This window comes from Mytilus galloprovincialis, chromosome 3 (assembly GCF_965363235.1).
Source record: "Mytilus galloprovincialis chromosome 3, xbMytGall1.hap1.1, whole genome shotgun sequence".
Taxonomy (NCBI): Eukaryota; Metazoa; Mollusca; class Bivalvia; order Mytilida; family Mytilidae; genus Mytilus; species Mytilus galloprovincialis.
The window spans coordinates 89,826,357-89,848,322 of NC_134840.1; the positions used below are offsets into that span (position 1 = coordinate 89,826,357).

The 21,966-nt window shown below is 34.5% G+C and overlaps 1 protein-coding gene across 1 annotated transcript in view; it reads left to right on the plus strand.

The window, feature by feature from the left end:
• Positions 1-21,966, plus strand: part of LOC143069320 (uncharacterized) — a 164,561-nt gene that overhangs the window by 9,327 nt on the left and 133,268 nt on the right. The window contains exon 3 of the mRNA XM_076243889.1: positions 19,093-19,126. Coding sequence (XP_076100004.1) covers positions 19,093-19,126 — 34 coding nt within the window. The remainder of the gene's footprint in view (positions 1-19,092; positions 19,127-21,966) is intronic.

Below are 21,966 nucleotides of genomic sequence, written 5' to 3' on the forward strand. Positions count from 1 at the left end.
ATTGTGTTTCATATCATTAATTATTATTATTATTACTGGAGTATTAATTAGGAAATTCATTAAAAAGGAATTAATTACAGCATAACCGAACAATTCAATGAAATGTACCCTTTGGACACTTAATAACGATCTGTACGAATATTATAGACATATAACCTGCAGCCAATAAATGACCATGTCTACTGTGGAATAACATGTACCCGTCAGGGGTTAATTGCATAGTAGAGCTTTCTTACAAATTGACGAAAGGTACGTATGCTTGACGAATCATACGTAAGACTCGTTTTAGGGATCCTTTATTTTTACATATTTAAATAATAGTCGTGGAACTTCGGACAATTATCGTGCATGCAACGACACTTATTAAATTGGATTTTTCTTGAGATATATTTAGGATTTCGGGACGTACGGTAGGCGAATTTAAGCTTTTTAGTGTACTGGCCAGCCGGACCAGTGGACTTTAGATCTACTGGTCCGGCTCAAAATTTACTGGTCCTGCAAAAATGACATTCATTTGATAACCACTAAAAGATATGACAGATGTTTAGTTTATTTTCCTCAACTGCTTTCCTCTTCTTTATTCCAAAAATAGCACCCCCAATACCCTAAAAATAATTTCTCAGGTTTATTTTTTTTGTAAAAAAACCGAGATAGAGATGCAATCATTGATTTTAACGAAAAATTTCTACTGGTCCGCCGGACCACCAGCTGACAAAATCTACTGGTCCGACACAAATTCTACTGGTCTCGGACCACCGGACCAGCGCCAATTTCGACCCCTGACGGTAGGTTAGAATCTGATTATTGATACCACCAGGTCGGAGGAGATAACACTACAAAATATTCTAAATATAGAGTAGTCAGACAAAAAAAATGACTAAACCACCCCACTCTTAAATATTACAATGTTGCACTGTTTAACATAAGAAAATGTCAAAGCAATTTTGTCCTAAGAAAATGTCAAAGCAAATACATTGTTTCCTCCCCTAACAGAAACACGAATACTTCCTTAATTCAAAATTTGCAACGCTCAAAATAATAAAATGAAAATGTAAAAAAAAGATGATCTTCATACTATGCCATACACTGATGCTCGTTTCATAACTTTTAAATCATCGCCTCTCCCCTGGTAATATTAATGCCCCCCCCCCCTAAAATGTGTATATATGATACACCAGAGCAATGGAACGGTTATTTTAGCGTATAACTGCGTTTTGCCTATCCTGAACATTCATGAAATATTAGCCACTGGACGATAGGTAACAACTTCGCGTCTATCTTCCAAACGTGTGTACTCCTAAATCGTCATTATAGAATCCATATCTATTTGGTGGAGAATTGTAGATTTATTTTCTTGATAAAAAAAGTCTTTTTTTTTTCTAGATTTATTCAACATTACTTTTTAAAAACATTGTAGCATCATTTTTTAGCAAATCTCGATATTCCACTTTGACAATTTGCTGAAAGTGTACTGTAACAAATAAAAATAAATATGAATCTTGTCGTTAAATTTAGACTAACGTACTTCAGTAATGTCATTGAAATGTTAATCGTGAAACTCGTGCTTAAATAATTCCCGCGGAAATGTGTGTACTCGTGGTTTACGTAAGTAACGTATCGGAAGTAAGTGTATTTGACCCTATTTTTCTCTGTTTGATTATATTAAAATCGCGTATTATTTGCGATATTGTTTTTTTTTTTAATAAACTTGATTTAGAAAAGAATGCTGTTTTACTGGATAAAACAAAGACTCTTTTAACTGTTATTGTAGAAATGAAATACGTGCTCCCTTTACGTTCGTTCGTACCTTTCATCAATTTGTAAGAAAGCTCTAGTTTGACAATTAACCACAGACTATTTATTACTCCACAACCAGACGACTACGTAACCGGCCTACAGCTATGGACCGTGTGTATAGACCACTGGACTATATAAGATCTCTGAATGGACTTCAAGGACAATTCGATAAGACGAGAATTCGATTAGGACAGATTGGTAACGGAGATTCCGCCAAGGTCTCCCCCCCCCCCCCTCCTCGTGGGTAGGCTGGAACTCGTGCGCTTAATATCCGAATGTACTCCATCAGGACGAAACAGTTATACTATACGATCACGTGGCCGTGTGACAATTTATTGAACATTCAAACAATTCAACTTTAAAGACAGTTGTGAACATTCGAACATTTGAACTTCAGAATCTTTCTTGACTTTGTGATTACATAATAAAATATTTAATCACTGACTGTGTCACATATATCGTGGTGTTCGCTTTTAGCCAAGGCTCCGCGTTTAAGGCCCTACTTTGATCTATAATGGTTTACTTTAAACAAATTATTACTTTGATGGAAAGTTGTCTCTTTCGAACTCATGCACCATCTTCTTATATCTATAAATCTTTAAAAAATTCCCCTAATAAATAACTACTTTCCAGTCCCCCAACTGAACGATCTAAATTTATAAATATAGAAAAGATATATAGCATTTCTAACATCAAAAGACATTTACATCTTATTTATTTGTGTTCCTAACATATTTTTATACCCCACCTACGATAGTAGAGGGGCATTATGTTTTCTGGTCTGTGCGTCCGTTCGTCCGTCCGTTCGTCCGTCCGTCTGTTCGTTCGTCCGTCTGTCCCGCTTCAGGTTAAAGTTTTTGGTCAAGGTAGTTTTTGATGAAGTTGAAGTCCAATCAACTTGAAACTTAGTACACATGTTCCTTATGATATGATCTTTCTAATTTTAAAGCCAAATTAAACTTTTGACCCCAATTTTACGGTCCACTGAACATAGAAAATGAAAGTGCATGTTTCAGGTTAAAGTTTTTGGTCAAGGTAGTTTTTGATGAAGTTGAAGTCCAATCAACTTGAAACTTAGTACACATGTTCCTTATGATATGATCTTTCTAATTTTAAAGCCAAATTAAACTTTTGACCCCAATTTCACGGTCCACTGAACATGGAAAATGAAAGTGCATGTTTCAGGTTAAAGTTTTTGGTCAAGGTAATTTTTGATGAAGTTGAAGTCCAATCAACTTGAAACTTAGTACACATGTTCCCTATGATATTATCTTTCTAATTTAAATGCCTAATTATATTTTTTATCCAATTTCGTGGTCCATTGAACATGGAAAATGATAGTGCGAGTGGGGCATCCGTGTACTTTGGACACATTCTTGTTTAGTACTCATATTGAAGAAATGAATTTATAACAAGCGATACGGATTGTTATTTTGCACTAAGAAATGTTCGCGTATTTATAAGATCGGTTACTAGTCAAAAACGAAAGTCAAATCTCTGTGGCAACAATACATTGGAATGTCCTCAAGAGTGTCCACGCGGCGAGCTGATTATGTTCGTAGAGATATCGATTTACCAACGGGAAAAGTCTTTGATATAAAAAAAAAAAGAACTGTTTTCCTTCTCAATATTTTTTTCTATGTTAATAATAAATAAATTTTCTGTTTGACAAGATTTTTGATTTTCCTTGTATCTGAAGTTGTCCAATTTATAGACTGAGGCTACTCAGTTGGTATCTTCAAAGTTCAGGACATCATCATTTGTACATTTTGATTTGTTTTGATTATTTATTTTACCATTTGAATATTCATTGTAATTTGGAGCTGTATTGGATTGGATTGTTTGAATGAATGTTTCTTTTAAGTAATGATATTTTTGTCTATTTCGATATTACCAATGTGGATAGGCTATAGCAGTGTGACCAGTATATTAGAATCTAATAGGTCGGTAGACTATTTGCAACCGCATTTAAATTCCGCTAATAATATTGCATCATCACTTGAAATAGAATTAGTCGGTTAAAACATGTGATTGAAACAATAGACTGAACAGGTTGTTAAGACTTTCAACTATAAGTAGGGTAAAGCAACATTTTCGAAATGATAAGTTCATGTAAGCCTTAATTTTGTTACAGTTACGAAATTTTAGTGATATTGATCCTCAAACATTAAACCGGTCATGATCTAAGTTTGTGAATTATGTTTGCAGTTTTCTTAATATGCATTGTGACGTGTCATCGTATTAATTTTATACTAGAAAACTATAGCAGTTATATTAGAAAAGTATCGCATTCATAAATTTTTGATATTAAAAAAGTATCGCATTCATAAATTTTTGATATTAAAAAATCATCGCTATGAAATAAGCCAATATCGCATTGATATAATAAAATATAGCAGTATCTTTGACTTATAGGTGATTTTGGCTTAGCAAACAATTGAATTCATCTCAATTGCATTCCACTGAATTTGCTACATGATATTTATAGAATGTTAACATCTACAAATGATAAATCGTGCATTTATGTTTCATTTATTCAACAATTCAATTCTCTCGTTCAAATACATCTTGCTTATTATAACATAACATAATTCATGGAAATTATACACCAGACGTATGTCGTGTTAAATGTCACCCTGTTTTGAGAAAAGAGTCATTACTGTATGCCGAGAAATCTGCCTTCCTTCGTACAAATGCTAACATTCCTCTGAAATTTCCCACAATGCAACTCGTTGATATAAGACAATATCGCTCGTTGATATAAGAAAAGTTTTTATCGAATCGCTTCTTCCATAGACTGGTCTACCTGTAATTTAAATGAGAAGTAATAAATACGTGAATAAATTGAACTTATGTTTATCATTAGTACGTCAAATGGTCCAGAATCCTTCCATGCCCACTACAATGAACAGTTCTGCTCAACTCATCCTGCTATTTTTTTTTCTTTTTGAATAACATCATTAAATAACAGTCGGTGAATTACATTAAGATTCGTTATATTAATGAACAGGGACCCAAGTCAAAAATTGAGAAAGAGAAACCTGTTTATGTATTTGCAATGTGGGCGAAATACCAGTCAGAACAAATAACAAGAGCTAAATTTGTTCACTCCTTTGGCTTCAGATATCAAGCGAAAACTAACCCATGTTACGGCCAGAAATCGCCTTTAAATTGTAGCCAACAAAAGACACAAATCAATAGTAAAATTTAACAATATTTATTATACAAAAGTTTACAAGAAGTATTACACAAATATTACTGTCAACTTAACTGTCAAAATATGAGTCCAATCTTTTATCTTTATCTGTATCTGGATATCTTTCGGAATCCAATCTGAATATTACGTTCACTACTAAGGTCACAATCCAGTATGATGTTGTTTGTAGAATAAAAGTGTCAATCCAAATGCTGTGAATGCTAATGTCTATCGATGTCTAAGTCCAAGTGTAAGTCCAAGAGTGAGAGTTTAACTTTAGTGTCTATATATATATATTTGTCATGGAAGATTCTAGAACAGTCTATAATGGAACATCCTAGAAAGTTACAACAGAAGTTTCTAGTAAAATGTAGAAGTTTATATAACGCATCTTTTATTAGGATCATTCTGGAAAGTTCCAATCATTCTGTAATTGTTCCAGTGATTTCTAAACTGCACAGTTCTAAGATTATTCTGTAAACAACTATCAGGCCACACAATACAAATCAGGCCAACATAAATAAATACAATAATTACAATATCATAACACCTCCCCCCTCAAAAGAAGTTTTAGTGTAACAAAAACTTATCATGAATAAAATGAACAAAAATACATAGTATATACAAAGTGTTTTAATAAGCTCTAGATAAAGCATCTGCTATTACATTATCTTTACCCTTAATATGTTTTACAATTACATCATATTCCTGTAACAATAAACTCCACCTAGTCAACCTCTGATTCTTGTTTCTCATTTTATGTATGAAGGTGAGAGGATTATGATCAGTACAAACAAGAATAGGATATACAGTGGGATTCAAATATACATCAAAATGTTGAAGTGCTGACAACATTGCAAAACACTCTTTTTCAATAGTTGAATAATTTTTCTGATGTTTATCTAATTTCTTGGAAAAATATGATATAGGTTTCTCAACATTATCATCTGTCTCTTGGTATAAAACAGCTCCAATTCCTACATCGCTTGCATCAACGGCAAGTTTAAATTGTTTTTCAAAGTCTGGAGTAATCAGAACTGGACTATTAATTAAAAGTGATTTGCTATTTTCAAAAGCGTTTTGACAATTTTCACTCCAGATAAATTTAGAATCTTTTCGTAAAAGATGAGTCAGTGGTTGAACCACAGTAGCAAAATTTGAACAAAATTTTCTGTAAAATCCAATCATGCCTAAATATCTCATAAGTTGTTTTCTATTTGTAGGAGGAGGAAATTTGGAAATAGCTTCCACTTTAGCCATAATAGGTTTCACTTGACCTTGGCCAACTGTATGCCCTAAATAATCAACAGTGGCCTGACAAAATTCACTTTTACCAAGATTAACAGACAAATTTGATTGTGACAATCTATCAAAAGTATCATACAAATGTGTTAAATGCTGTTCCCAGCTATCACTACATACAATTAGATCATCAATATAAACATAACAACAGTTTAAATCTTTTATAACATTATTGATCATTCTTTGAAATGTAGCTGGTGTACTTTTCATGCCAAACGGCATTACAGTATATTGAAATAAGCCATCTGGTGTAACAAAAGCTGATATTTCACGAGCTCTCTGTGTCAGTGGAACTTGCCAATAACCTTTCAACAAATCAAATTTGCTCACAAATTTTGCTTGACCAATGTTGTCAATACAATCGTCTATCCTTGGAATCGGATAGGAATCAGATTTTGAGACTGAATTTACTTTTCTGAAATCAGTCACGAAACGAAAGGTTTTATCTGGTTTTGGTACAAGGAGACAAGGAGAGCTCCATTCACTGTTACTCGGCTCAATAATATCATTGTCAAGCATATATTTAATTTCTTTTCTCATAGCTTCAAGTTTGAGTGGATTAAGCCGATAAGGATGTTGCTTAATTGGAGAAGCATCTCCTACATCAACATCATGACAAACAGCAGTGGTTTTGTTTGGCACATCTGGAAAAAGATTTTTAAAAGAAAATACCAAAGTTTTTTATTTCTTCTCTACGATCAAAAGACAGATGTGCAAGTTTTGAGTCTAAATTTGACAAAATTTCTGAATTTTTCAATCTAACTGTCTCTTCCATAGTTTTAGAACTAAAAGGTGGCTCAATTACATCTGGTTTGTCATGATTGTTCTCAAATTTAACCATGCCTAAAGTGGCAACTGGTTTACTATCACATTCATTAGTACGCTCAAAATATGGTTTTAACATATTAATATGACACACTCTGTTTTGTTTACGCCGACCTGGAGTTTTTACAATATAATTCAAATCATTGATTTTACTCTCTATTGTATAAGGACCACAATATTTAGCCTGTAAAGGATGTCCAGGGACTGGCAAAAATACAAGTACCTTATCACCAGGCTCAAAAACTCTATCCCTGGCATCTTTATCATACTATATTTTCATCTTGTTCTGTACATTTTTTAAGTTTTTCTGAGCAATTTGACAAGCAGTATACAATTTTTCTTTAAATCTAGATACATAGTCTAAAAGATTCAAGTCAGTATGTTCAGTAAGCCACTTTTCCTTAATCAATTTTAACGGTCCCCTTACAGTATGGCCAAATACCAACTCAAAGGGACTAAATCCAAGGGATTCTTGAACAGCCTCTCGAACTGCAAAAAGTAGAAAGTGAACTCCATCATCCCAGTCTCTGTCAAATTGAAGACAAAAAATTCTAATCATGTTCTTCAATGTTTGATGAAAACGTTCTAAGGCACCTTGAGATTCTGGATGGTACGCACTTGATCTATACTGAACAATCCCTAACTGGTACACGACTTGCTGAAATAGACCTGACATGAAATTTGATCCCTGGTCGGACTGTATAGACTTAGGAAGTCCTACTAACGTGAAAAATTTGATAAGAGCTTTGACAATAGTAGGTGTCTTGATATTTCTTAGCGGAATAGACTCAGGAAAGCGTGTGGATGTACACATGATTGTCAATAAATACGCATTTCCAGTTTTGGTCTTTGGTAAAGGTCCAACGCAGTCAATTAGAACTCTGCTGAAAGGTTCGTCAAAGGCTGGAATAGGCAGAAGTGGTGCTGGTGGTATTTTCTGGTTAGGCTTACCAACAACCTGGCATATATGGCATGATTTGCAGTATTCTGCAACATCATTTCGAAGTCTGGGCCAGTAGAAATGCTGCAAGATCTTAAGGCAAGTCTTCCTTATACCTAAGTGTCCAGCCAAGGGGGTGTCATGGGCAAGACCAATAATTTCTTGCCTATAAACTTTAGGCACCACCACTTGGTATACCACTCTCCATTCCTCCTCTGGGGTAGCGTCAGGAGGCCTCCACTTCCTCATTAAAATGCCGTCCTGATGGTAATGAGCATTCGACCACTTTGTCTGCTTCCTCCTGTGGTTGAGCCCGCTGGTTGAGCTGAAGAACCTCAGGGTCTTTATGTTGTTCTTCGAATAAATTCTTTCGGTCTAATGAATGGCTGTTTACGTTTGGCCATGGCATAATAACATTCTTGTTAACACTAGGTGGTCTTATTATGGCCTTTCCTGAGCTACCAGGACCTTCAATGTCAGCTAGGAAAGTGTCAGAGAGGTCCATGTAATCAAACTGGTCTTCTTGCAAATTCTCATCTTGTTGTTTTCTAGCCATCGCTCTAGTAACAACACAAGCTGGATACAATTCAGCATCATCTTCAGGTGATTTAACATCCACCACTGGTTCACTGGTAACAATTGGTTCAGCAACCACTTTGTTCCTAGCTAGATCATTTCCTAGCAATAATGTAACACCAACTACAGGGAGATTAGGACGAACACCTACAATAACTGGTCCAGTTATCAAATCTGACTTCAGATAAATACGATGGAGAGTAACATCTATACAACCTAACTCTACACCTTGTAACAAAACGGAGGCACCAACAGAAGTCTTCTCGGACAAAAGCAACACACCTTCTAACAATAAAGACTGAGAAGCTCCAGTGTCTCGTAAAATCTTAATAGGCTGAAGAGTGGTATCATCAACAATAGAAATAAACCCATCAGACATAAAGGGTTTATATTCCTCCATGTAATCACAAAAACTGGACTTAAAAGCCTGACTCGCAGGACATTCCAACGGACTGGTAATATAAGGTGTCGTACACGCACTGGACTTCGGCTTATTATCTCGTTCATTCTTCTTCTGGAGTGTAAAACAATCAGCCATCAGGTGACCATTCTTCTTACAATAAGCACAAATCAGTGACTTCTTCTCAAAAGTATCAAATTTTGGACTAGACATATTAAAACTGGACTGACTCTTATTCTGTGCAACAGGCTTACTATCAGTACGCTCAGTGCTTTGAGTTTTGTAATTTCCACTTGAATTATTAACATTTTGACCCTTGAAACTTCTTTTATGTGAAAGGGTATAATTATCTGAAATTACAGCTGCATCATGTATTGTCCCAACAGTTTTGTCGTCTAAATGTGTTTTTAAGTCTAAATGAACACATTGTTTGAACTCTTCCAATAACATCAATTGTCTTAGGTTATCAAAATTGTTATCTGTTTTCTTTGAAGTAAGCCATTTATCAAATAGATCTTCCTTTTCCCGAGCAAATTCCACATAGGTTTGCGAATCAAACTTTTTATAAGATCTAAATTTCTGTCTATATGCTTCTGGTACTAGCTCATAAGCTTTCAAAACTTCCTGTTTCACCGTGTCATAATCGGAACATTTTTCTGATGGAAGTGCGGAGTATATTTCAGCGGCCTTACCCTCAAAAACACTTTGTAGCATTGTAGTCCAATATGGCTTTGGCCAATTCAAATTATGAGCAATTTTCTCAAACTGTGGAAAATATTTATCGACTGTTTTTTCACAAAATCTGGGAACCAAACGTATATTTTTTGCTGCATCAAAATATTCTGATTTCGGCTGGATTTTAGTGTTGCTTTCTTCTTTGACCATTTTAATTTTCAGTTTCTCCATCTCTAGTCTTTCCCTCATTTCAAGTTCTTTTAATTTAAATTCATCTTCTTTTTCCTTTTTATCCATTTCCAATCTTTCCTTCATTTCTAGTTCTGCCTGCTTTAACTTAAATTCATCTTGTTTTAATATAAATTCATCTTCTTTTTCCTTTATTTTCTCCATCTCCAACCTTTCCTTCATTTCCAGTTCTTTTAATTTAAGTTCATGTTCTAATGCAAGCTGTTTTAATTTGATAGCGTCAACAGTTTCTACCTTAAGTTCAAGAGCCTCTTCACCTAAAATTTCTGAGTCAACTAATTTATCTATTACCAAATTTTTTATAATTTGTTTTCTCATAGATACTTTAAAATCTAGTTTCAGATGTTTAGCAAGCAACACTAATTCCTCTTTCTTTAAATTATCAAACCCCTCCAGGTCTGGCGTTTTCAAAAATTTACCGGCATCAAATGCCATTTTGTAGAATTTTGTTGGCTAGTTATAATAAAAATTACTAAACAAATTTTGAATAAGATATTTTCAGTACTCCCGGACGAGCCCCCAATTTCTGTTACGGCCAGAAATCGCCTTTAAATTGTAGCCAACAAAAGACACAAATCAATAGTAAAATTTAACAATATTTATTATACAAAAGTTTACAAGAAGTATTACACAAATATTACTGTCAACTTAACTGTCAAAATATGAGTCCAATCTTTTATCTTTATCTGTATCTGGATATCTTTCGGAATCCAATCTGAATATTACGTTCACTACTAAGGTCACAATCCAGTATGATGTTGTTTGTAGAATAAAAGTGTCAATCCAAATGCTGTGAATGCTAATGTCTATCGATGTCTAAGTCCAAGTGTAAGTCCAAGAGTGAGAGTTTAACTTTAGTGTCTATATATATATATATTTGTCATGGAAGATTCTAGAACAGTCTATAATGGAACATCCTAGAAAGTTACAACAGAAGTTTCTAGTAAAATGTAGAAGTTTATATAACGCATCTTTTATTAGGATCATTCTGGAAAGTTCCAATCATTCTGTAATTGTTCCAGTGATTTCTAAACTGCACAGTTCTAAGATTATTCTGTAAACAACTATCAGGCCACACAATACAAATCAGGCCAACATAAATAAATACAATAATTACAATATCATAACACCCATGATGACTGTACGTACTGATGTCTTTAGAATGTTTATTTTTTATAGCTCAGTTTATGTAAACTTTTAAAGACATATCAATGTGCTATGACATGAATGTGCCTTGAAATAATTTTTCACCATAAAGAAAGATATGACTTTAACTCTGCCAGGTCAAACCTGCTGGTCCCAAGCCCGGATAATAAAGGATGTTAGTTAAATAAAACCCAAATATTGCAAAAGCGCAAATATCTTATGTTAAAAAAGAAAAAGGTCATTTGTTAAAAGCGCAAATGTCCAATGATTTGGAGCGCAAGTGTCCAAAAAATAAGCGCAAATGTCCTATGAAAAAGCGCACGTCCCGCGCCGAATTTGGTCATTGCCTTTCAAATTCAAGATACATTTGACCTCAATTTATTTGTACCAAAGACAACAAGCTCCAACCAAACTCTAGAAGTGAAAGAGTTTGAAACCACAACTTGATATTCGTATAAACAAATATCCTTTTTTTTAATTTCTAGCCTGTCCCTTTGTAGATAAGCGAAAATTAAATGAAGCAGTTGTTTTGATGCTTTTATACGGTTGTGGATGATAATAAACTCATCATTGATACCAGGATTAAAATCTAACATTTACGCCAGACACGCGTTTCGTCTACAAAAGACTCACCAGTGACGCTCGAATAAAAAAATGTTAAAAAGGCCAAATAAAGTACGAAGTTGAAGAACATTGGGGACCAAAAATTCCTAAATGTTTAACCAAATACAGCTAAGGTAGTCTATTTCTGAGATAGAAAAGCCTTTGTTTTTTTTAAATTTAAAGTTTTGTTAACAGTTAGTTTATAATCATGAACATATTAATGATATATCAAGTCAACACATAAGTGCTGACTACTGGGCTTGTGATACCCTCGTGAAAATAAATCTCCACCAGCAGTGGCATCGACCCAGTGGTTGCAAACTCATAAAACGCATCATAGAAACCAGGATTACAAAAAATGATTAAAAGGACAAATAGAGTACGAAGTTGAAGAGCATTGGGGACCAAAAATTCCTAAAAGTTTTGCCAAATACAGCTGAGGTAAAAATAAGAATAAAAAGTAGAATTTTGATAGTCTTAAATCCAAGCAATAAGAATGTTAATTAATAAATTAATTAATCTCAAAAACATCAAAATTTCAAAACGATAGACACATGTAGCATTGAAAATAAAAAAAAAAAACATCAATGTCTATATCAATACTATTTTTCACATATCTTGATTATATATTACATGTATTAGTGGGAGATATTATGGACATAATTGTGCAAATCATGATACCATCATTTGACGTACGATTGTTAATAAAATGGTAATTTTAAAAAAAATCAGATGCTGGCCTTTAAAAATTTCCATTTAATCAAGATGGCCGCCGCTCATTTTGCAAATGGCGTCGTACCTCATTGGCTACATTTCGTAATTTCATTTGAAAGCTGTGTTATAGGTATAATCCAATGAAATTTTGATAAAACATAAACTACAGTTCCTAAAGTACGACAAAACAATACATAAATTAAGAAAACGATTGACATCCGGTTCCAAAATTTCAGCAAAAACGTTGAAATGTCATTTTTATAATTTCCATCAACTAAACAAGAGTTGTCACTTTCTTTGTTAAGTTCAAATGCCTAATTTGATTAAAACAAGAATGTGTCCATAGTACACGGATGCCCCACTCGCACTATCATTTTCTATGTTTAGTGGACCGTGAATTTGGGGGTAAAGCTCTAATTTAGGATTTAAATTAGAAAGATCACATCATAAGGGATATGTAAACTAAGTTGCAAGTTGATTGGGTTTCAACTTCATCAAAAACTACCTTGATCAAAAACTTTAACCGGAAATTTGCACTATCATTTTTTATGTTCAGTGAACCATGAAATTGGGGTCAAAACTCTAATTTGGCATTAAAATTAGAAAGATCATATCATGGGGCACATGTGTACTAAGTGTCAAGTTGATTGAACTTCAACTTCATCAAAAACTACCTTGACCAAAAACGTTAACCTGAGCGGGACAGACGGAAGGACGGACGGTACAACGAACGAACGAACGGATGCACAGACCAGAAAACATAATGCTCCTCTACTATCGTAGGTGGGGCATAAAAACAGGTTGCCTTTCTTTAATTATCTGACATTTGCCAATACAAAAACCGGACAGGGAAGACCAGAACGGCATATACAGTTACCAACACAGCTTGATTTTTTTGCCTCCGCATTTCAAAAGTTCCTGACACGAGGATGCAACGGCAGAAAAAGAAGTCCATTTTGGTTTCCAACTGCCATTGATGTTTCTTTCACCCTACCCAGTGTTCATGACCTGGTACATGTACCTGTCGAATACATTAAATAGGTTGAGCCTATATGCTTCTCTTTTGATGTGCTCCAGAAAAAAACTTGTAGGCGAGACTGCATCATAAGGCCGCTATTTCCTTGCAAACAATTCAATAATGTTGTGATAAGTGTATCTCTATCTATAATAATATTTTTGTCAGCCAAATTTTTCTTTTAAACTGATGACGTGAGAAGGAAATACTCCAAGGATTCGAGTTCATTTGCAAAATATCTAACACAAGGTTTGCGATAAAGGTCATTTATTCAGAAACCATAAAAACATAATACAACTGAATGTTATGAACAATTATGTAATAAACCCAAACTAAATAAATGACAATAATTTGCAAAGGTGGTGAATTAATACCGCCACCCTCAATAACTAAATTACAAAATGTAGAAACAAACAAATATTGTACAATAAAAGATTGAAATCATCAGCATATGAAATTAAAAAAAAAATATTTAAAAAATAATACCTATTAATTTGAATCTGTTAAAGAATCAAGGGAGTAGGTGGGTGGGAAATTAAAAATCTTCACTTTTCTTGAGAAAACTAAAATGGCGTCTGCTAGCATTCAGTGCAATTGCGAAAATGCTGGTTAATCTAAACACATGTGTAGAAATAACATGCGCCTAATCCTCATTGGTCAATTAAATATCATTAAACAATCATATTAGTAATTAATCTTGACCCTGATCGTGAGATGACCACACTGATCTTAACTCGAATAATTCTGCGCCCTCTAGCGGCCTATGTTAATGTAGCAATCGGAGATTAGACGGAGATCAGCGGAATATAAGGACTGACATTATTCGGGTTACACTGATCTTTGCCTGTAATCAAAAACTTACAGACGACCCCATGCAATTTTACAGTTTCATATTACTGTTGATAAGAATAATTTCCTGACAAAATGTTTTTATGTACCATGAAATGATTTAGTGTTAATTACCTAAAACTGTAAAATTTCCTTAAAATTACCAATTGCACCAACCCAACAATGGGTTGTTCTGTACGTCTGAAGATTTCAGAGCTGATAGATCCTAGATATAGCTAGTCAAGGTCGTTAAAACTTAATTCCATTTGTTTGTGTTTGTAAATTTTGAAGATATTTGGCACAGTAGGTTTGGAGGAGAAGATTCTTGAAATAGTTTTCGACGACGACGACGAAGACGGACGACGATGACGTCAAAGAGCTGCAAAATTTCCTTAAAATTTCCAATTGCACCAACCCAACAATGGGTTGTTCTGTACATTTGAAGATTTCACAGGTGATATATCTGGACCTATTGAACATTTCAAGTTGTTCCATGTTATAATTGCTTTAAGGCTTTAGCTTTTGAGATATAAGCCAAAGCTGCATTTGACCCCTATGTTTTAGTTTTAGCCATGGTGGCAATGTTTTTTGATGGATTAAAGCTTTGGATACAATTTATAAACTATATTACTTTAGGAACATTCAGCTTAAGTTTCAACCGACCGTGTAAGGGCTGTATAGCCAGTCAAGGTAGTTTATATAAAAAAGAAGATGTGGTATGATTGCCAATGAGACAACTATCCACAAAAGACCAAAATGACACAGACATTAACAACTATAGGTCACCGTACGGCCTTCAACAATGAGCAAAGCCCATACCGCATAGTCAGCTATAATAGGCCCCGATAAGACAATGTAAAACAATTCAAACGAGAAAACTAACGGCCTTATTTATGTAAAAAAACTTAATTCCATTTGTTTGTGAAGTTTGAAGATATTTGGCACAGTAGCTAGGTTTAGAGGAGAAGATTCTTGAAATATTTTTCGACGACTATGGCGAAGACGACGTCAAAGAAAGACGACGGACGACGACGGACACCAAGTGGTGGCATCAGCTCACATAGGGACCTTCGGGCCTGTTGAGTTGATTAAAGGAGGATTTTCAAGTTTCCGGACAATGACTTAAACAATCTTTTAGCAGTTCTCATGAAACTTTGGTGAATTTTTATATCTATAGGGCAAACACACACACATTTTTTTTTATGGCATACGCTCCTTTTCGATTTTAATCAATTTTACATTTTCGAGGATTTTAATTCATAAAAAGGGGTGATTTTTCCCAGTGTTTTTTAAGCAATACCTTCAAAGTATTTTGAGCTGTTTTCATTGAACTTTGGTGAATGGTTTATATCTATTACGATGAGTTAAACCTCCCTTAAGTTTTTCACCAATTTCTGATTTGACATGAAGTTGAGAAGTTATTGAACTTTATTCTTAGAATAGGCGACCGTACCAAGCGCTCATGATGAATGGTTATATCATCGATACATTGGTTCTGCATTACTAATTAACCAAGTTAAAGGTACTTTACCTGTGTCAATTTTTTTTTATTAGATACATTTTCACAAATAGGTCAGAATACATAGTATTCGGGGGGGGGGGGGGGGGGGTTCCTTTGTTAATTAATATATCATTGTCATTTTGCTTAGTTCTTCTGTTGACTATTCTGATTGCGGACTCGGACTTCTCAGCGTTTTACGTTTCCGCATTTTGGCACTACGTTTCCGCATGAAAAGTTCTACGTTTATCGATTTTAAAGTACTCTTTTCCGCATTGTTTTTACATTGATTTTGTTAAAGGTTATTTAGGTTTCCGCATTTTAATTTTCAATGTATGACCGGACTTCTCCTACTCTGAGTTTGACTATGCGTATTGCTGTGTATTTGTTGATTATTCATTGGCTAGAATAATTTTAATGCCTAATTGAAGTCAGAAGCCTCTGGCCTTTGTAATATATTGTATTTAAAATAATTAATCATTTATGAATAAATTTGGTATATATACTGTATCCTGATTGGTTAAAAGTATTAGTTTTATTTTTAATGTTGTCATTTTTTGTGGTGACACGCCCATTCTGACGTTGTGTATTCATACGTACGCAAACATGTGTGTACGTTGTTATTGTTAATATAAATAATATAAAAAGTTCTTTGAGCCTTTTTTTTTATAGAAATTTATTTATAATGAATAGAAACAATTTGTTTTGAATTTATGTTTTTTTAATTTTTGACTCTTCAAATTTTACATAATCCGCGAATGTGAAGAGTCAAAAAATAATTTTTTGGTTCAATAAATTCAAAATAGATAATACCATTCATTTTTCATTTCTTACGCAATCGTTTTTCATAATGCCCGCGTCACACTGTCCCGATTTTTACGCCGATGGCAACACGATTATGGAAATTTTCAAAATCGGGACTGATCGTATCCAGATCGGGCTATTCGTAGTGCCATCTTTAACCATCTTTAACCATCGGCCACTTTTTCTAGCCTTCGGGGACAACTTCAGGAAGGGTTCTAAATTTTTTAACATGTTAAAAAATCTCCGAAGGTGCGTCCGATGTTGAGAGTTCGTATTGAGTTCGTATCACCATCCTCACCATCGTAATGTCACCGGGAAGGCATCTTTGAACATCGTATTGCATTCGTGTTTCCATCGTTTCCATCGGGCAGTTTTGACATTACGATGTCTACACGAATGAATCACGAAGTTACCCGAAGGTCTTACGATGACAACACGACTTCGTGAAGACCTCGTAATCCCGTCATGTTGCCATCGAATAAAAGTACGAAGGCGACAAGATGGAACTACGACGGCAATAAATCCAGCTAAATGTAAGTTAATTTTCGCGCTAAAATACATTTAAAGTGTCATGCGCGATATGCACTGGTCAGTCTAATACGACAGTTACTTTAAACATATTGTATTTCAAAAAATCATGTACATGACATACACATATAAATACAGTGATACAATATTACAAAAGGATTCGGAAACAAGGTTTCCCTTATATTAATCCGTCTCCCTGTAGAAAAAAGATAAAGGGAAATAACTGCAAATAAAAAAAAATGATTTTTTTTTCGTCAGATCTTTCCTATATATATATGTACCGGCGGCGGAGTGTGTTTACAGGACTTTGTCAAGACTGTCTCACCCAATTACGATCCTAATCATGCATGAAGGACGCCATATGTCAAAACGCTTTGAATCTACCAAAAATTGTTGCACTTGTTTAAACACGAGTAGATTTTCCTCTTGATTGAGGTTATTGCAGCCAAATAGGAGTGTTTCTATATTGTATGGGAACGGAATTTTTTCTATCGTACGTTTTCGGACAAGGGAGTAATTATTACACTCGAGAAGAAAATGTTTACTGCTCTCGATTCTACCACAGGTACAGTTTTTACTTTCTACAAGATTTCTCTTAAATAAATGTTCGTCCAGATTACTACAATCCATCCGAAGTTTGGCATGAAGTATTTGTCCTTTCCTGTTTCCATAAAAATAATAATTTGGTATTTTACTTACATTTTGATTAAGGTAACGTTTAAGTGTAAACTTAGATGGACTTAGTCTGCAGTGGCGGATCCAGGATTTTTCATAAGTGGGGGCCCACTGACTGACCTAAGAGGGGGCCCGCTCCAGTCACGCTTCAGTAATTCCCTATATAATCAACCAATTTTTTTTCCAAAAAGGGTGGGCCCCCCTCTAAATCCGCCTCTGGTCTGATATCGTCCGGAATAGCATTCCAGGATCGAATAACTGAGGGAAGAAAAGATTTCTGGTAAAAGGCAGTTCTACACTTTATATGTTGCGTGTCATTCGTTCGTCTTGTGTCATAATTATGAATATTAAACAATTGTTGAGGGATAATATCGCTTAAATAATACGACAGTTAAGAAAGACGTTCACAAAACATGGAGCTCATATCATATGATTCTATGAGAACAAGAAAGGCAACAGCGTTGTTTCTATTAATTCAAATGGAACAAGAAGAGCAGCTATTACAGGCTCAGGATTTACTTTTACAAGTAAAATATTATTTTTTGTCAACTTTTCATATCAAGTAACATAATGAAAATCATAAACACGCCTCGCACACCAACACTGCAGGTACACGTATATAGGGAAACCAACTTTTTCTTCATTATTCTGATTTTTTATGTATCGTCTGAGTTGTTGTCACACGAATGTTTACTCCATAACCATTTTGTTTTCTATATGTCATATTTTTCCGCATTTATTGCTTTCCCCACATCCTTCCTTTTGTCTATATTATAATGATATTGTACAATATAATATATATTCAATATTGATCAAACAATTTAAAACGCGGGATGCCTTCGGCAAATAATTTAAATGCATCGTAAGCTGTATACACGACGTCTTTTAGACATCGTATGGCCATCGCGCCATCATCGTAATCCATCGTGTAGCCTTCGTAATCCATCGTGTAGCCTTCGTAATCCATCGTGTAGCCTTCGTGATCCATCGTGTAGGCTTCGGCTGAGAGATGAAGCTTAAATACCCGTCTTCGGTTAACCTTCGTATGTCCATCTTTTGCTATCGTATATAATTTCGGCACCATCGTATAGACTTCGTTAATCATCGTACTTGCTTCGGTCACTTTTTGGTATTTTAACGAGATCGGGATCAACTTCGTACGAACTTACAATTTTCGCATTCGGGTGTCCACCGTATATAAAAATCGGGACAGTGTGACGCGGGCATTAACCATCAAACAACCTCGGAAGATAAATTGGTGACTTATAACTAGACGTTTTATATCTATAAATATATAGTGGTATATTATTGTTAATTGCAGTTTGTGAATTGTATCGGAACTTGTCAAGTACTAGGTATGTACAAATAAGCTGAAAAGGGAATTTCATTCGAGATAACCGTTAATTGTCATAGAGGCAAAAAAAATTCGTTTTGAAATGAAACAGATAACAATTTTTTGGCGGGAATTGTTGCCAAGTGTACACAGTACTTTCATGTTGAATTTGGCCGGATACCTCGTCATAATTTATTTTCGCAGATTCAAGCGATTTTCGACAAATATTAAGTCGACATTGACAACAAATCTTTACGACAGAGATGATTTCAGCTTTCCAATTGTGAACTTTCTATTTCTAAGTAGCAACATTCCAGCAGCACCTGCATACGGGGTATATATCTCCCAATTGATACGAAATTCCCGTGCTTGCATTTCATATCATGATTTCTTGATAGAGTGTTGCTACTCAGAAGGAAGTTATTAAACCAAGAGTTCCAAATGGTGAAGTTGAAAGCATCCCTTCGTTAATTTTACGGACGCCATCACGAGTTTGTTGACCGTTATGGAATAACCGTTTCAAAAAAGATATCGGATATGTTCCTTACTTCGTTATTACTTTCCCCTCCCCTTTCATGAATGTTATCTACCGAATTAGACTTAATACCGGATTTGTTGTAACATGAGCATCACAACGGGTGCCACATGTGGAGCAGGATCTGCTTAACCTTTCGGAGCAACCTGGTTGGGTTCGTGTTGCTTAATCTTAAGTTTTCTATGTTGTGTCATGTGTACTATTGTTTGTCTGTTTGTCCTTTTCATTTTTTGCCATGGCGTTGTAGGTTTATTTTCGATATATGAGTTAGACTGTCCCTCTGGTATCTTTTGTCCCTCTTTGGTGAACAATTTTTAGCTCACGTGTCCCAAAGGGTCAAGTGAGCTTCCTCATCACTTGGCGTCCGTCGGCCGTTGTCCGTCGTCGTTGTTAATTTTTACAAAAATCTCCTCTTCTAAAACTACTGGGCCACATTTAGCCAAACATGTCAACAATCATCATTAGGGTATCTAGTTTTAAAAATGTGTTCGTTGACCCAGCCAACCAACCAAGATGGCAGTAATGGACAAAAATAGAACATAGGGGTAAAATGTAGTTTTTGGCGTATATCTCTGACACCAAATCATTTAGAGTGAATCTGACATGGGTTTAAACTGTTTATAAGTCAAGATCCATCTTGAAGTTTTTAGACGAACAGGACAGCTCGTTGTTGGGTTGCTTTCCATGAAATGGTAGTTTCAAGGAAACTCTGCAGTTTTTGGTTATTATCTTGAATATTATTATAGATAGAGATAAATTGTAATTGTTTAGTAAAATAAGTCAAACATGACAAAAAACAAATGGTCAATTGACCCCATAAGGAGTTATTGCCCTATATAGTCAAATGTAACAATCTTTTCGTAAATGTTTGTAATCTTTTACGAAAGTCTTCTCCTGAAACAAATGCATCAAATTAAACCAAACCTGGCCACGAATAACCATTAGAGTATTTAGTTTTAAAAAATGTGTCCGATGACCCTGCCTCCCGACCAACAAGGCAGATATGGCTAAAAATAGAACATAGGGGGAAAATGCATCATTGTAAATATAACGGAATTTGATGAGACTGTCGTACAAAGTGAGAGGTGTAGCGCTATAAAACCAGGTTTAATCAACCATTTTCTACATTTGAAACTGCCTGTACCAAGTCAGGAATATGACAGTTGTTGTCCATTCGTTTTTGATGTGTTTGTCATTTGATTTTGCCATGTGATTAGGGACTTTCCGATTTGATTTTCCTCTGAGTTCAGTATTTTTGTGATTTTACTTCTCTGAAACTAAGGCAAAACTATAACAGTTATATTATTTCATGGATCAATTGTAAATAGATATATCATGTGAGCGACACAGGCTCCTTAGAGCCTCCAGGTTGAGAAACAACTTCAAGATGGCACATACAATCCAGCATCTTCTATATGATAAGCACTTGTTTTTTATAAGATGTGCAAACACCTATATATGGTGTCCAGTTGACAATATATGATGTGCAAATATCTTTATATTGTGTGCAAACCGGCATCATTGTATGATTTTTAATGATACTTATATCATGTACAAAGATCCTTTTGTGATGTGCAAATATAATTATATGATGCGCTTATAGACAGACACCAGTAAGATATCAATAATCAAGAACAACGTGTTATAGAAGCAGTAAAATCGTAATTTGATAAAAGATTAAGGTTTTTATCGCTGATATGCAATTCGATTTGTATTTTTAATTGTAATTTTAAATGTTACCTCCAAAACAGCACCAACAGCTGTGAAACGTAGCAAATTGGGAAACTTTTATAAGGTGGTAAATATTGATAAGTATATGTCTTTTTAATGTGCGATTTGACATCCACAATTCCATTTATATGAAATCTTTTACCTTTATTAATAACTTCTGAAGGCTTGAGTTTAGCTACATTGTATGTATGCTGGTTGTTTATGATACTATCGTTTGGGAAATTCATGAGATTTTATAAGATATAATGTTCGGCCGCATGGTATTGGGAAATGGATAAAATATGAATTGCAAAATTTTCAAAGTTTATTTTATTGGTCTTTAAAGTCATATGAAACGAGTGACTGGTGAAAACTAATGTTTATCCAATTCTTGAACCAATGTATTTATATATCATTAAGTTATAAATAAATAAAATTGAGGTCTTTTATGCACGATTTCATAATTTTTTATGCAATTATATCGTATATTCGTCAATTTGTTTTCTCTCTGTTTGTAATGATTTAACAAATACGGCAGCTCATTAATTTAATAAAAGCAGAAGTTTACCGACTGTCACCTTATAGTAAACAATCAACAAAAAACATTGATATTGAGC